This window comes from Betta splendens, chromosome 21, assembly GCF_900634795.4.
Source record: "Betta splendens chromosome 21, fBetSpl5.4, whole genome shotgun sequence".
NCBI classification, from domain to species: Eukaryota; Metazoa; Chordata; class Actinopteri; order Anabantiformes; family Osphronemidae; genus Betta; species Betta splendens.
In genome coordinates, this window is record NC_040899.1 from 8,876,529 (window position 1) to 8,892,259 (window position 15,731).

A 15,731-nucleotide genomic window follows, 5' to 3' on the forward strand; every position below is an offset into this window, starting at 1 on the left:
TAAAACAAGACATGGTTGTCAGTGAGAAATACACTGATGATGCATCACAAGAACAATAAAAAGAACAATACATAAACCTTTTTGAGTGGAAAGGTCAAATAATCCAACACTACAAATAAGATCTTGTAATGGTAATTCTCGTTCAACAAATTTAAATGAGATATTATGAATAGTCAGGCATCAGCGATAGAATAGCGTGTTTCGCCTGAAACTAATTCATTATTTTGTTAATATAAAAAAAGAGGGGGGAAAAAAATCAAACTTTCCATAGATGTCAGGCTACAACTTCCACGCAAAATATGACAAAGGGCGGGTCACGTGCGCCGCGTGCATCATTTAATAAGTTTTTGGGGGAGTCGGATGCTCTTGTTGACGTTAAGGGCGAATCGGCCTCGCGATAAGCACTTTGCACACGGAGCATGACGTTTCACAAACAGCCACTCGAAGACGCCGAGCCAGTCCTGGAGCCAGGACGCGCCGCCGAGGGGTGAGGAGGTTTGTGTCCTATAACATCCATATATCGCTCTCATTTTCGCCGCGTGGCGGGCGCCGTGTCCGTTGAAAAAAAAAAACACGCACGCGGGGCTCGCCGCTCGCTTGATGTCGCGTCCAGCGCGAGACGGCGACCGTGTGCGCCGCAGTAGCCACACACGAAAAGTAGCTCGATGAGTGTCCAAAGTAGTGGAAGTTTGGAGGGGACGCCATCTTTGGTCCCAGCTCTCCACGTCCCCAGTGCGGACTGTGTTTTCAGCAACGCACCGCGGCGGTGCTGAAGGCCCTGGAAGGTATCGTGAGACGATTCTGCACGCATAACTTGCCTCCATTCTCCCCTTTGGTGTCGTTTTGCGTGGGGCGGAAGGAGGGTGTGTTAAAATGACCCAACAAATGTTGGCGGCGATGCTGTTTGCTAGCTAACGTTACAGCAACGCGTCAGCTCCAAAGTCCAATGAGCCTGTTCGGCTAGTCGAACCGACGACGGTCCCGTTCGCACCCGGGCCGGTGGCCGAACCTAACGACAAGTACGTGCACGGTGGCGCTGGGTTCGTGCCCCATCACCGCAGCTGGAGGCTCGCGGCTACAGCCGGTGCATCTCTCGGGTGGGCACGCCGCCGTTCGGAGGGCAAGCACCAGTCAAGCTGTCGATGGACGTAGAATTAGCGTCATGTCACTGAGTTGGTGATGTAAGTAATAGATGTGCCGCACTGTTAGCCAGCTTGTGCTTGACTGTTGGTGTGCGTTAACGATATCATGACCATCATCACCAACGGTGCAGAAATAGCCTCGGATGAGCTCTAAAGTCCCACTGAGAGCAGCGTTTAGTGGATGATGCTCTTCCTCGTGGCCCTATGCTTCATGGTGGACAGCTCGATGTGACCCTTTACTGTTACTGACTTGGTGTAAAGTGTGTTTGTGCCCCCCCCCCCCCCCCCAAACAAACCCCTGAGGGGACTCCGGCTGCTCTGGGCTGTGCTGCATGCTAACCCCAACAGAGCCTTCCTAAACCACCAGTAATGTTGTATTGATGGGGAACCTTTCCTCACTTCTGTTCTGCCTCTGCGGTTCTTTGTGTTGAGACCCGGACAGTGATGGCTGCCTCCGTGTGAAAGTTATAGTTTGTGCTGATTCTGTTACTGCTGGCTTACCGGGAAATTAGGCTGCTGTAGGTAGCCGTGATCCAGCCTTAAACAGGTGGCCACTCTGCTGAGCAGCATGGAGTTAAAATGACTTCCACAACAGGGGTTGTAAGGGTTCACCCGCATATTCCTGCAGGGGCTTGAATATAGGTAATCGTGCACTGAGGCCTTCGTGCTTGAAACAGAGGGGGATCCTATGAGAGGGCGCACACAGCTGATTTGTGTTTTTGTTGTGAATCATTACAATGGTTCTCTGTTACAGAGAAGATTTGGTTCCAGCAAAACAAAGGAGGGAAGGCCTTTCGTAAAGATTATGATTTCATACCCACTATGATATATTTCCTAGAAGGCTTGCTGCCCCAATAGCTTCTGGTGAATACAGTATTGCTTAGGATGAAGTAACACTGAACATACTTGTCCATCTAGTCACTACACAAGTTAATACTTGCTAGTAAAACTGTGGTGAGGTAAAGGGTGAGAGTTCTAAGTAAGTGAAAAAAATGTAGGTCTGTATGATTAGGTACAGATGTAGTAACTTTGTAGTAGTTACTACACCTGTAGTAACTTTGTACATACTTCTTGCAACATATATATTCTTCCTTGTTGATTAAACACTGGCCACAGATTTGATTAGACCTCACAGACTCCACATGAGAACTGTGATAAGTCTACTTTGTTGCCTCAAAGGAAGTGGAAATTGAATGGCTGCCTGATTGTTACTATGATAGTGTTTTTAGTCCCTACAACTATCTCTTAGATGATATTAAACTATTACAAGGTAAAACTGTCATGGCAGTGTTTGGGTTACAATTGTAAGTAATCAGAGTAAAACCACATAAGTTGAAGAAGACAATTTGGCTGGAAGACTTGTGTTCCACTCCACTCATAAACTGCTTGTGCATTATTAATAGTCTTTAGTCAATTGCGTATTGTTGATAATTGGACTGATAAAAGTATGGAATATGGCTCATGTCTTGTTTTATGTTTAATTTCAGTACAGTGCTTCATGTAGTAAGGAAGTGTATATAGTCGTCAATCTATGATGAATACAGGGGCCACTTAATACCATTTGTTTTGGTCAACTGCTAATCGCATTTCCTGTTGAGCACATTTAAGTTTTCTATGCGGACGCTGAGGTGTTTTTGGTTTGGATGTTAGGCTGTTTGTTTTTTTTTTAATTCTTGCTAAAATGTGTGAGACAGTAAAACTGTAGCGCTAACGTCCAAATTCAGTCTATTTCTAAGATAACCATTTTGAAATTTAAAAATTTAGCATGTGTGGTGTTAAAAATTTATTTGCATATGTTCACAAGGAGTAGTATTTAACGTCCTGCAACTTCTAAGTCTAAGGTACATTTACTCAGTAATTCATAAACTATGACCACCAATAAGCAGTTATTGTTACTAAAAATATTTTCCTATTGTTTGCTATCTGTCAAGCAGGTTGTAATTAGTGTCACAATGACTTATTTCTGTCTCAGCCCCCCCCCAATACATCAGTATATGCTGGTGTCATAGTTGTTGTGGGTAATGTGATCATTTGACTAATCTTCATGAATTCAAATTAGCTCTAGTCTATCATTGCCAAGCTATTTTAAACGTGTGTGCTGATTTTGGTTTCAATTGTGTAACTAACCAAAGAAGGCTCGACTGCTACTGGTTGTGATCGTATTTTAGAGTAGTACCTCCGTAGGCATTTTTAAAAACCCCCGTTCTCTGTTGCTCTCTGATAAAGGCTCTGTAGTGCTTAGTAGATTCAAAATGGTTGTCTCATTACAGCGCAGGTTTTGTGGGCAGACCCCTCCGAGTCTGCAGCAACACTGAAGCACAGGGAGCTCACGTAACAGTCTCACAGGGGCATCATTCATCATTGCCTAGCAGTCCAAACATTGCTCTTGGACTCTCATGATAAGTGATGTGGCAAACAAACACTTCTTAATGTGTTCTTCGCATGTAGAGCTGTAACAAGTTGTTTTGTCTTGTTATTACGGCTAGTAGTAGTAGTATTAAATTGTTCTTAGGGAATTAACATGATTAGAATTTTACTTATTGTCTCGAGCGTTGTTGGGGAAGGGAATTTTGTTGTTTTGGGCCTATAGTCTGAACCAAAATCAAATACTGTAATGCGTTAGGGTTTGAGGTGGAGAAACAAGTCATATGAAGCAAAATCATCAATTTCCTTGCTACTACCGCCTCATGTCTTGAGTGGGCCGTCAAGTTGATTTTCGAATAACTGAGACATACTGTGACTTGTTGCTAATCTTAACAGGCACCATGGAGGAGCTGCACAGCCTGGACCCCCGGAGACAAGAGCTACTGGAGGCACGATTCATAGGCGGTGTCAGCGGCAGCACAGGGGGAAGCACTGGCAGCACAAGTGGGGGAACCAAAGTGAGGGAATATTCATCATTCTTAATTATCTCTGTGTTCTGTGGTCAGAACACTAATTTCAGTCTCCATTTTTGTTTCCAGGGTTTGACCAATAATGAATGTTCAAATCAAAGTTTTGGAAGTCTGGGATCTTCAAGCGACAAGGAATCAGAGGTATAGGTCAAGGTTTTTTTTGTCCTACCTCTAAATGTTCTTCACACCAACTACCTTCAGATGAACAACACAAGAACCATTAATGTGGTATTGGGAACCAGTATTTTTACATACTAAAAAGTTTGTCTCTCAATTTTCTTAATCAATAGGGGTCAGAAGTGAAAAGAGGCAGTTCTCCTGCTTATTCGGTAGGTGAATGGTCAGAGAATACGTCAGCTGTTGGTGTTTTTAAAATACAGATTTTTGAGAAGATACTGTTTTGTAAAAACAACTTTTTCAGACGCCGGAGAAGAAACAGTCTGAAACAACCAGAGGGAGAAAAAGGAAACCTGAGACTCAATCAGAGAGCAGCCAAGGTTAGTGTTTTTATGTACATACTTTGGCCTCTGCTTATTGACATATTTCCCTTGAATATATTAATAAAACCCAACCTTTTTCATTTTCCTTTCACAGGAAAATCCATTGTACGGGGACCCAAAATTAGTGATTACTTTGATGTAAGTTTTCTGTTGGTCTCCTACATTACAAGTTGTCTATTAAAATGCCACATCAGTCTTTGTTCCTCATCTGAGCTGTAATCAATTTCCTGTCTGTAAATATTTCACTTTTTGTAAATGTTACACGGTAACATTATTTGTTTAAAATTTATCTACACAGTATTTGTCTTTACATCTTTAGTTCCAGGGAGGAAATGGCTCCAGTCCTGTAAGAGGTCTACAACCAGTGATTCGTTCACCCCAAAACTCACATTCCCACTCCACTCAGGGCACTGCTGTAAGTAGTTATGTTCTGAACCTGTGCTGCTGCTCCACTTGGCATTGCCCTGTCAAGAAGCAAACCTGTGTTTTGTTTTTTTGCAGGTTAGACAAAATAGTTCATCTCCTACTTGTCTGTCTTTTGGGGACCACATGATGCATCCAAAGCAACTAGCAGTCAAATTAGTTCAGGTAAAGTTATTGTTTGTTTTTATTTTAGTAACTTTCAATGTTTAGGATTGTCTTTTTAAATTGTCTTGCTTTTTTTGTTTTCCACTGTAGACTGACCTTACAGTGTTGAAATTGGCTGCCCTTGAAAGTACCAAGAATCTGGACCTTGAGAAGAAGGAGGGGAGAATAGATGATTTGCTAAGGGTAAGCAGTAATGTTGGCATGTTTAAGCCCAATGTTAATATTTTAGCAGTTAGCATTTAAAATCACAAAGACAATGTAAATTGTGATTAAGAAGAAATGTTTCTTTCCTCTTCATAGACAAACTGTGACCTCAGGAGACAGACAGACGAACAACAAAAATTACTTGAAAAGTACAAGGAACGCTTGAATAAATGCATTACCATGAGCAAGAAGTTGCTTATAGAAAAGGTAAGTGATGGTTTTCCTAACCTCTCATCAACGTTCAACATGTAACAATCTCCTGCATGTAAACGTTATTTTGCATTGTCCAGAGCACTCAAGAGAAGCAAGCCTGTCGGGAGAAAAGTATGCAGGATAGATTACGTTTAGGCCATTTCACCACAGTGAGACACGGAGCCTCGTTCACAGAGCAGTGGACGGATGGCTACGCCTTTCAAAACCTTGTGAAGTAAGATTGTTTTTTAAAATACAGTTAGTATTTGATATATAATCCTTTACACATAATAACTACATTTGTTTATATTGAAATGTTATTTTCTCATTATTATGCTTTGTTTATCATAACATTACTTTATTGTAACTCAAAGTTGCTTTGTTTTCCACTGCAGGCAGCAAGAATGGATAAACCAACAGAGAGAGGATATTGAAAGGCAGAGGAAACTCCTAGCCAAGCGGAAACCTCCATCCTCCAGCAACTCCCAAACACCAACCACAAACTCGGAGCCAAAGCAACGCAAAACCAAGGCGGTGAATGGAGCAGAAAGTGATCCCTTTCTAAAACCCAGCCTACCTCAGCTGTAAGTTCAGGCCTTCTGTCCTACTCCTAGATATCAATGCAGTGATGGTCAGTCTTGTCTTAGCTTTTGCAGTAGCACCTGTGAACCAGTTACGTCATCATTTGAAATGACTGACTGACTGAGATTCTGTTGACATTCAAATTGCTTTGTTGTTTGTGGAAAGGCTGACACTAGCAGAGTACCATGAACAGGAAGAGATCTTCAAACTGCGACTTGGGCATCTCAAGAAGGTTTGTCAAAAGGTTCAATGTGAAGTCAAAGATTTCTCAAATGTAGCAAAGCCTGGTTGTTATTAGGTTCAATATGTCCTTATACTGTTACTTTGCTTGAGTCATGCTAGGGAAGGATTGAGCCTGTAGCTTGTCTGTATTTTCATTGTTTTCTTACTGAATAAGCATCACATGGAGCCCCTGACAGACAGTATCAACTCATCCATTAATATTTAATACAGAACTAGTCAGCTGTGTACAAGTGGGTTTTGATGAGCTCTTCTCTGAAGTTTTCTGAAGTTTCTTCTGTGCATTTGTGTTTTTGTACTTAAATCATTTATAGGAAGAAGCTGAGATCCAGGCAGAGCTGGAGCGTCTGGAGAGAGTACGCAACCTTCACATTCGGGAGCTGAAGAGAATAAATAATGAAGACAGCTCACAGTGAGTCTGAATCAATTTCTTTTACAGTTACCACTTTGACACTGAAACAAGATGAGGCCAATATCCAGAGCGGTAATAATAACTAAGGCTGTGGCTGTTGTCTTTGTTAGAGAGTCTGTCATTGAGAAAGTCTGTAATTTAAATTGTGTCCTGTGCTTTTTCTTCCAAATGTAGATTTAAGGATCACCCAACGTTGAATGAACGATATCTGCTCCTGCATCTCCTGGGGAGAGGGGGCTTTAGTGAAGTTTACAAGGTGAGCCATTTACCAATAATGACATAGTTTTCAAAATAAAAGCAGGTGCTGCTGTTCAGTTTTATTAGCTAACTTTGTGTTGTGCAGGCTTTTGATTTGATTGAGCAACGGTATGCCGCTGTGAAAATCCACCAACTTAACAAGAACTGGAGAGACGAAAAAAAGGAGAACTATCACAAGTATGTTGGCCTTTGTGCAAGTATGTAACCTCAGGTGTGGCAGACTGTAATTAGTGTTACTAACGATATCGTTTAATGTTGCCCTGTCTACAGGCACGCATGCCGAGAGTACAGAATACACAAGGAGCTGGACCATCCCAGAATCGTGAAACTTTACGACTATTTCTCACTGGACACAGACACGTTAGTCACTAGCCTGCAATGCATTGCTGAATGATTTAGTTGGTTTCCCAAGGAGCGTGCAACTCATTCATTCTGCTTCTCATTCAATAGGTTTTGCACCGTTATGGAGTACTGCGAAGGCAACGACTTGGACTTTTACTTAAAGCAGCATAAGCTAATGTCTGAGAAGGAGGCTCGGTCCATAGTTATGCAGATTGTGAATGCACTAAAATACCTGAATGACATCAAACCACCTATCATCCATTATGACCTTAAACCAGGTAACCGGACCCTTCTGGACAGTTGATGGCATTGAAATAATTTATGAAATGTCCAATCGTCACAGTTTAAACCTGATCATGCCAAATGAGGGTCAGTTAATGATTTCTCTAGTGCTTAGTTTTTTAACTTTGGTTTCCAGGTAATATCTTGTTAGTGGATGGCACAGCCTGTGGGGAAATCAAAATCACCGACTTTGGTTTGTCCAAAATCATGGATGACGACAACTATGGCGTAGACGGTATGGACCTGACATCACAGGGTGCTGGCACCTATTGGTAAGTGGACACTTTATTCACATTTAAGTGATAAATTATATAATTATAATTATGTAAACATTGCTTTGTTCATTTATTGCAAGTCAAACTATTTGATGTTATATGTCCTAGCTTCAACTTCACCTGCATATTATCTAAACTGATCATGTTGTTAGTTTGAAAAATTCAGTGAATCTTGTCTTTGTCATCTGAACAATGTTAGTCACTAGGCAGGAAGAGCAGACACTAAACTTGTTTCTGATTCTGGACAGGTACCTGCCTCCTGAATGTTTTGTGGTTGGCAAAGAGCCTCCAAAGATCTCAAATAAGGTGGACGTTTGGTCTGTGGGTGTTATTTTTTTCCAGTGTCTGTACGGGAGGAAGGTAGGAAGCAAAATCCAGATTATTCCTTGTCCTTTGAGCATGAGCTTTTGACAATTAAGACCCATTCCTTCTTTTCAGCCTTTTGGACACAATCAGTCACAACAGGACATCCTGCAGGAGAACACTATACTCAAAGCTACCGATGTTCAGTTTCCTGTCAAGCCTGTTTCCAGTAATGAAGCAAAGGTTTGTGAACTTTAAAATGTCTTCTGTCTTATCAAGGACAGATCAGTTCTACAGCAGCATTATTAAGACTTTCTCCTCCCTCCAGGCCTTTATAAGGCGGTGTCTGGCATACAGGAAGGAAGACCGTATCGACGTTCACCAGCTGGGAAGTGACCCCTACCTGCTCCCTCATATGCGAAGATCAAGCTCCTCTGGAAATCTGCAGATGAGCGCTGCTGGCCCAGGTCCAGCGTCCTCCAGTATATTCTCGTATTGACGGCCTTGAACTGTGACACGAAATAAGCAAACTGACCAAGTTGCTCCTCAGAGGCTTGGGCTGGTAGGAGATCCAACCAGCAACAAGAGGAGCAGGACACAGGTGGAAAGAACCTCCTCTGACCTGTGCCAGGTTGCCTCTTGTGTTAATCAGGACTTGATCAATGGAAGGACAGTGAACATTTTAAAGGACAGTGGGTAAAAAGGAAATTGTGAAGGCCTGAAATAAGCACTGAAAATGACAACCTATCTTGAAGAAAATGTGACTGAACTCTGTTCAGACATCGCAGATAGCCTTAAAGGGCCAAAGGGAGGTGTGGCAGCCAGTCATTTAGAATAAATAACATGGTCCTGCCATTGTGCAAAATGATTCAGCTGCTAGAAGTTAAATTACTGTGACAGTCATCATAGAACTGCAAATATTTCACTTTTGATTTCGCTGAAATATTTTGATTTCTCAAATGTTAGGCTTTAATTTGTGTTACTTAGTCAAGAGAATGTACTGTGTAGCAAACACGTGGCATCTAGTGATGTAGGTTGGGGCAGCGTACTTACATTTAATGCACAAAATAACCAAATGTAGAAAAATTACAATGTGTAAAATCCTATGCAGGAACATGAAGTAACAGTTAAATTGGAAAATGTAAAGGTGAATTCTCAAGTGAGCTGAAGCAGTAATATGTACAAAGATTTACAATGTCCCGGTGTAGAATTGGTTTCCTGGAGTGGATTCCTTTTGCTGCTTTGTTGCTCTTACTTTTTCAAGGGCTGTATGTTCCACTTTGGGTACAAATTGTACAGTCCTGACAGGAGTGAATAAAAAATACCAGGAAAAATGTTATTGTGGGATATATTTATCTTTTAAATATAATATATACTGTATTTTTAATTTTCTGAGGAGCCACTGACCCCATGTGGTTGTGTTTGGTAATGTTTCCTTATTGCACCAATGGATGTTCACATCAAACTACTTAGAACAGGCTTTAAAGAAAATACATCAGTTTAATCAAGGTAACCTCTATTTACAATTCATTTTGTACAAATAAAAGTTTGTTTAAAAGCTTTGCAGCAGGCAAGTAAAGGCAGATCCCACAGTAAACGTTTGTAGCCAGCTTCCCCTCAACCTTTAGATATTTCCACACACACAAGTAACTGGTTTCTCATTTTTTTTTCTCCCCACGGTCGTTACTGAAATGTCACATTGGTTCGTTTTGGTTTCACAGTTCATCAACGAACCATAGCTGTCTAAATAGTTTCCTTTTGACACCTATTAGGAAAAGCCTGCAAGTGAGTCGACTGGTGATGTCAGAGATATTGATCTTTCTACAAGAATCCTTGCAGCGTGTAGGAGCATTTCATCGGCTGAAGTGCGACTAACAGACTGGTTATGTTGTCTACAGACTTGAGAGCAAGTCTGGAACCCCCAAGTGGTTGCTAAGATGAGTCTGCAGACATTGTGATTATAGATTCAGAGGTTGCCACCGATGATGGGATGGGGATCTTGGTCAGTGAACTGTCTGTTTGGATGAAGGGACCTGTCACACCTTGGGTAACAGCGGGCGGTATGTTGGCAGTGATGGGAGGAAGACGGAAGTCAGATGGAGGTAGCATAACACCGGGAACCACTGGCAGGTTAAGAGGTGGCAGACCTACGGAGGGCAACACACACATCAGTAACAACACCGTACTTTAAGACCTAACTCAACCGTGTTTAAAAAGTGTTTCCTGCACCAATTTTTAGCCAAATGTGGCTAAAACGCCATTCTTTGTTTTTGGGGGTTCATTGACATTTAAGATCTGAATGATGTCACTGCCACAGTACCTGGGTGTTGTGATCCAACTCCAGGCGGAAACACTCGGCTCATGTCTGGCAAGGTCATATTGAGGTTCGGTAAATTCGAAAGAGGCAAAAGGCCTCCATGTAAAGGCATGACACCTGTGAAACAAATATATATGTATTAGACAGACTGGTTTTATTTAGCGAAGAGTCTCTGAATGTGTTCCACTAACCTGGTAGTGCAGGAGCAGGACTGAGTGGAAGGCTCTGAGAGGAAGGTGCTTGTCCATGCAGTTGAACTGCAGGAGCTCCTATAACCACAGTAACAAAACTGTCAACATGGTACAAATTACCAGGACAGACACCCACTGAGCCAATTCAGTCTTTTTCCTCCTCCTTTAAGCAACAACTAAACCGGATGATCACATACCTGTCTGGTGACTTGCATAAGCAGTGGTTGAATTATAGCTGACTGACAGGCCAGCGAAGGATCTCTCTAATCCAGTCGGAGCAACGGGAACGGTGGGAACGACAGCAGATAGATGGACCTAAAACCAAAAAGGACGTGATATCAGTAAGTGTTGAGGTATGAATCTAGAGCTGTGCTTATTTTCCTGTGTGCAAACACTTTACATGCAGATCTACCTCTGTGAACCCATCTTTAGACGGAGGCGCAGGTTTATTAGGAGTCTGTGCAGGACAACTGATCTTGTTGCCCTCTGAAGACGGCAGGGTGGGAATCCTGTGCAGGTAACCGTAACCGATCCCACACCCGAGACTGTGAGAGAGAGAGAACCGCAGCAGTGCAGTGAAGAGAACGTCCACAACTGAAGCCTCAGGCATTAAAAGTGACTCAATGAATGAATATGATTTCCTGGTCCAGTCCCCAAAGCGCTCCAGTTTAATGTCATTTAAAGTCGCTCTTTCCTACCTGCCCTCTCCACCCCAGTCCGAGTTTGGAGTGATGAGCACCTCACGACAGTTGTCGGTGTCTGTGTTGTAGACGTAGAGCTTCAGCTCCTTCCCATCGTGGGCTTCGATGAGGGAGCACAGGTCATCGTTCTGTTCAAACATGCCGCACGTTAACGCGTGGCCGACTCCATTTCAAACGCACTTACAATCTGCAAGGTGGCTACCTCACTCATGCTAATGTCCGCTCCTATAATGTAGTCGGTATTAGCCCTCAAGCCAGCCAGCGCTGCAGGCGAGTTTGGCTCCACCTCCTAGATTCACATTTAAAAGACATTCTATGCGATTAACTGTATATCGCGCAATGATCAAAGCCAATGATTTCACTCACCAAAACGTGCCAAACGTTTTCATTGGCTCCTTCAAAGCTGCAGAAGCGAATGCTGACCCCCAGGAGCCCCTGCCCCCCCCACACGCTGCTGGGCGTGACGGTGGCGTCCCGCACGGTCATCGTCTTGCTGTTGTAGAGCTGCATCCGCACGGGCCTCTCCACGTTCATCTTCAGCAGCTCCTTCAGGGTGTCGTTGTCTTTGTTCTGTCACAGAGCAGCGCGGCGGAGGGGCGTCAGTGCACAGCAGGCGCAACCGCCAGCGTGCGCGAGGTTCCACAGGTCCATCTGCAGCAAAACCTACCAATCTGGTGTCACAGACGGAGATGATGAAGTCGAAGTAGGGCTCCAGTCCCGCGCAGTGGCCGGGGGAACGCTCCTGCACCTGCAAAACGCAATAAAGCAAAGATGAAAACAACTAAATATTTTAAAAAATATTACATTTCATTCTGTGTGAACAGCTTGAAGCAGTTGTGTAAGAAATATTTAAATTAATTCTCAAATCATCGCCTCTTTCCTGTAAAACACAAAACAAATCAACAAACAGACAAAAGATCCTTTTTTATGCGAAATAAAAAAAAGATCATGGCTGCAGGTCGCTTTGAATGCAACCCAACCGCCTCAACAGGAATCTCACACTGGCCGCTCCGGTTCTTCTCGTAGGTGGAGGCAGGTTGCGTTCATTCAGAAATCCTGACAGCTAGCATTAGCATTAGCTAGCTAGCTTGATATCAGCCAGCAATCAGAGGCGATGAGCTTCGTCGCGGTAGAACATCAACATACTCGCACATCTCCGACGTCTCATAATATAATACCGATGGATCTACGTTTGCACACTGATGTTCAGCTGCTGGGCTGAACCGAGCCAGCAGCTGAACATCCTCCCAGGTTCCTCCGTAGCATCGTCTCACCGGGGGGGACGCGGACACTTACTCTGAGGACGTGGTACCCGTGACTTCCTCCCGGAATGTCCACGCTCTGGGAGCCCCCCATGTCTGGACCGACGCTACGGGTCGGGTCCGGTCCGGTCCGGTCAGGCCGGGCTCGGCTGTGTACTTGCCAGGCGCTCCTCCAGCTGATCGCGGCTGCTCGTGCGGTTCCTGGTTTCGCAGCACTTCCGCTGTGGAGGCTGCTGGATGACTGCAGTAAACGTCTGCTGCTTGGAACTAACGTAAGATGACCTTTATTCCCCTTGGAGGTTCCGGTGCATCCACCGGAACCAAAACCAGAACCGTACGTTAGACGGTGAATCTAATGTTTATTTAATCATTCTTAAAGCATAACAGGAAGATATAGATAAGTTTTCAGATATCATAACAATAATATTTAGGGACATTTGAGCCTGTTCTGCTGTGTTCTGATAAGTTTATCTAAATATCTGTATCTGATAAATACTGGGAAACGTCAAGTGCATTTTTATTTATAAAGGTGGGAGTTCACTTGGAATTAAAGAAACTTTATTAATAATTCTTTATATCTGGTGCACACAATCACACTGATACAGACAAGAGTGGTGTGTAGGAAACTAAAACTACTTCTTGTAATTTATTTTCTTATTCTATGCGTCTTTTAGTGGAGTGTGAGTAGATAAGGAAACTTGACATTTATAGAAGATGAGGAGTGACCTTCATAGTCACATAACCATCATAGAGATATAACAGCGTGTTTATTTTGGGGATTTTATCCTGTAATTGTGGAAGCTTGGAGCCGGGAATGTCACGAGAGTTTAAAATTGTCTCTGTGATCGAAACAGGGATAGTCAGATATTATCAATGCCATAAAGAACATGGGCTCGAGGACTCGACTGATGTATATGTAACTCAGTATCTGTGGAGTGCAGCGGCTCCTATCAGAGCATTTTAAATAAACTTGCTCAGGACCGTGGCTCACTTCATCAATCACAGGTTATCCTGTCAGTCTTTGGGCATTGGTTGATGGAGAAACGTTGTGAATTACATAATAACACAATAATTATTATTTCACACTGTGACTACGGCTTAAGGTGAATAAACACTGATAAAAAGCTGGAAGAAAGTTCAGTCTTGGATGTTGACAGTATGACGCACAGACCTTGAAAAAAAGCAGCAAATTACCCTGAGGCTGAAATGATGTGTCCATGGATTTACATCACAGGAACAAACTCTGAAGCAGTGAGGGAGAGAGACTATCAAGCGGCATAGAATTAAAATGCCCATAATTTAATACACGTTTACAATCTCTGTGCTTGCTGCGCAAATCACTTTGTCTAATAAACGGATGCTCGCCGCGCTGCGAGACGCAGATAAAAGCCAAGTGAAGCAGCGCGAGGTCGTTTTCATCATCGCCGCCATTGTTTGTGGTTTTATTTCAGCGCAGACGCGTATTTACTGTCCTGCTTTACGGCTCATATTAATGTGCGTCAGTGTTGGTAGAGCAGGCCGTGCATATGCCACAGGCTTCATTGGGAGGCACACCCAGGCTTGATAGCTGCAGCGTAATTGCTCCCGGCCCTCGTGCTTATCCCTTTAGAAAATGCCCAGCAAAGGCATTTACCAGCATCCTTTCAACTTTAATACCCCTAACATTAGCTTTACACTCCCCGACCACGGAGACTGGGACGTTACAGTCTCTGAACAGTTAATCCCCTGATAAAACGCACTCCTTGCCCAGATTAATCAAGCCCTGGACATGCAGTCCATTAGAAGAGGCTGTTTAGATAAGTGTAAACCATTATAATTATTTTAGAAGTCAGAGGCCCTAAGGAGTTACAATTGATTCTGTTATCAATGTTTTTTTATGTCAAGCGTGGCTTTCATTCAAAAAAAAAGCTTATACGCGCTACAACACTGGAATGAAAACAAATTCCAAATGAATGAATGAATGATTGGATCATTCTCAGGCTGGAGGTAAACGCTAAGTATTTTCTGGCTGAATTGGGGCCATCGCTTTATGTGTGCATGAATGGAGTGTGGAGACGAGAGGGGAGGACTGGCAGGCAGCCCGCAGTCAATATCATCATCATCATCATCATCATCATCATCATCATCATCATCATCATCATCATCATCATCATCATCATCGTTTCATTAGACTTGCCTTACACAATGGGACGTCAGTATCTATCAGGGAGCTAATGTGGCAGTGATTCCCATGGGCGGGAGATAAATTTAGCACATCAGGAAAGCACTGACGTGATACACGGGTGTATAAGCGAGGGGAGTAGCACAGCTGAGAGAGGACAGACGGGTCAGGGACCTGGCGTGGGGGTGGAAACTCTGCCTGGACGTCAACATTGGCTAAAGATAAACAGGAAATGAACAACATGGTGACGGGGTGAAGGCAGAGTGGAGACCAGGAAGTGAAACCTGTTCATGCGACGGTGTTTGTTTCAATCGCGTCAAACGAGTCTTCAGTTCTTTTTTTTTGGTGTGTGTGTGTGTGAGGTGTGAAATGGAGGGTGAACAGACTAGTGCAGACACAGTGTCTCACCCTCCCTCCTCAGACACAGACTACTGCAGAACTGCTGCAGCTCCTTTTACTCGTTATTTCTTTTCTGGCCTCATCTCCTCTTGATCAAAGCTTAATTATGCTCATAATTAAAATTGATGGTGATACCGATAATTAGTTAAAGGGACGAGCCCTTTGAGATACCAAATAGTGATCCTGTCATCTAAAACGTCCAGAAACGTGAATATTGATGATGAAATGCAGTGTGCAGCATAAATAGACTGTTATCTGCATGAAGGGGCTGTTCTGGTGATAATGTAACTTTCTCTGGGAGGCCACTGATTCATTGCCGGAGTCACTAGACCGTGAAAAGCCATTGGAGCCCTTCACAGCGCGATCATTGCGCGACTCTCCACCATCTGCTTCCAAATCAGCCAGCGTCACCGCGCTTTGGCGGATTTTAACTTGCACCAAGACGCGGCCAAACAAACAAAGCCAATTTCACACGGGGGGGGGGCT

The 15,731-nt window shown here is 43.4% G+C and overlaps 2 protein-coding genes across 5 annotated transcripts; one reads left to right on the forward strand and one right to left on the reverse strand.

Annotated features, from left to right (window-relative positions):
• Positions 1-91: 91 nt before the first annotated feature.
• Positions 92-9,553, forward strand: tlk1a (tousled-like kinase 1a). Of its 4 annotated transcripts, none has more exons than XM_029135779.3 (22): positions 92-495; positions 3,903-4,024; positions 4,106-4,177; positions 4,327-4,365; positions 4,458-4,533; positions 4,631-4,674; positions 4,856-4,951; positions 5,038-5,124; positions 5,215-5,307; positions 5,425-5,535; positions 5,619-5,755; positions 5,916-6,104; positions 6,268-6,334; positions 6,657-6,754; positions 6,929-7,010; positions 7,098-7,189; positions 7,283-7,372; positions 7,463-7,632; positions 7,773-7,908; positions 8,160-8,271; positions 8,350-8,457; positions 8,543-9,553. In XM_029135779.3, exons 2-22 carry the CDS (start codon positions 3,908-3,910, stop codon positions 8,711-8,713), a joined length of 2,187 nt encoding a protein of 728 aa, XP_028991612.1. In that variant the 5' UTR covers positions 92-495; positions 3,903-3,907; the 3' UTR covers positions 8,714-9,553. The 4 variants fall into 4 exon arrangements, with proteins under 4 accessions (XP_028991612.1, XP_028991615.1, XP_028991613.1 ...); XM_029135782.3 differs by having other exon boundaries at positions 92-487; XM_029135780.3 differs by lacking the exon at positions 92-495 and adding an exon at positions 518-785.
• Positions 9,554-9,694: 141 nt separating this feature from the next.
• On the reverse strand, positions 9,695-12,926 carry gorasp2 (golgi reassembly stacking protein 2). The gene is made up of 10 exons (XM_029135786.3): positions 12,720-12,926; positions 12,091-12,171; positions 11,790-11,993; positions 11,626-11,712; positions 11,421-11,551; positions 11,135-11,267; positions 10,920-11,037; positions 10,723-10,800; positions 10,535-10,648; positions 9,695-10,361 (listed from the first exon to the last, which is right to left on the reverse strand). Exons 1-10 carry the CDS (start codon positions 12,777-12,779, stop codon positions 10,147-10,149), a joined length of 1,221 nt encoding a protein of 406 aa, XP_028991619.1. The 5' UTR covers positions 12,780-12,926; the 3' UTR covers positions 9,695-10,146.
• Positions 12,927-15,731: the final 2,805 nt, after the last annotated feature.

Coding starts and splice junctions, on each gene's coding strand:
- tlk1a (XM_029135779.3), top strand. CDS start 3,908: ATGGAGGAGCTGCACAGCCTGGACCCCCGGAGACAAGAGCTACTGGAG. Junction 4,675..4,855: donor AAATTAGTGATTACTTTGAT/GTAAGTTTTCTG, acceptor TTACATCTTTAG/TTCCAGGGAGGAAATGGCTC. Junction 8,458..8,542: donor TTTCCAGTAATGAAGCAAAG/GTTTGTGAACTT, acceptor TCCTCCCTCCAG/GCCTTTATAAGGCGGTGTCT.
- gorasp2 (XM_029135786.3), bottom strand. CDS start 12,779: ATGGGGGGCTCCCAGAGCGTGGACATTCCGGGAGGAAGTCACGGGTAC. Junction 11,552..11,625: donor CGGACATTAGCATGAGTGAG/GTAGCCACCTTG, acceptor ATGTTTGAACAG/AACGATGACCTGTGCTCCCT. Junction 10,362..10,534: donor AGTTGGATCACAACACCCAG/GTACTGTGGCAG, acceptor TGCCCTCCGTAG/GTCTGCCACCTCTTAACCTG.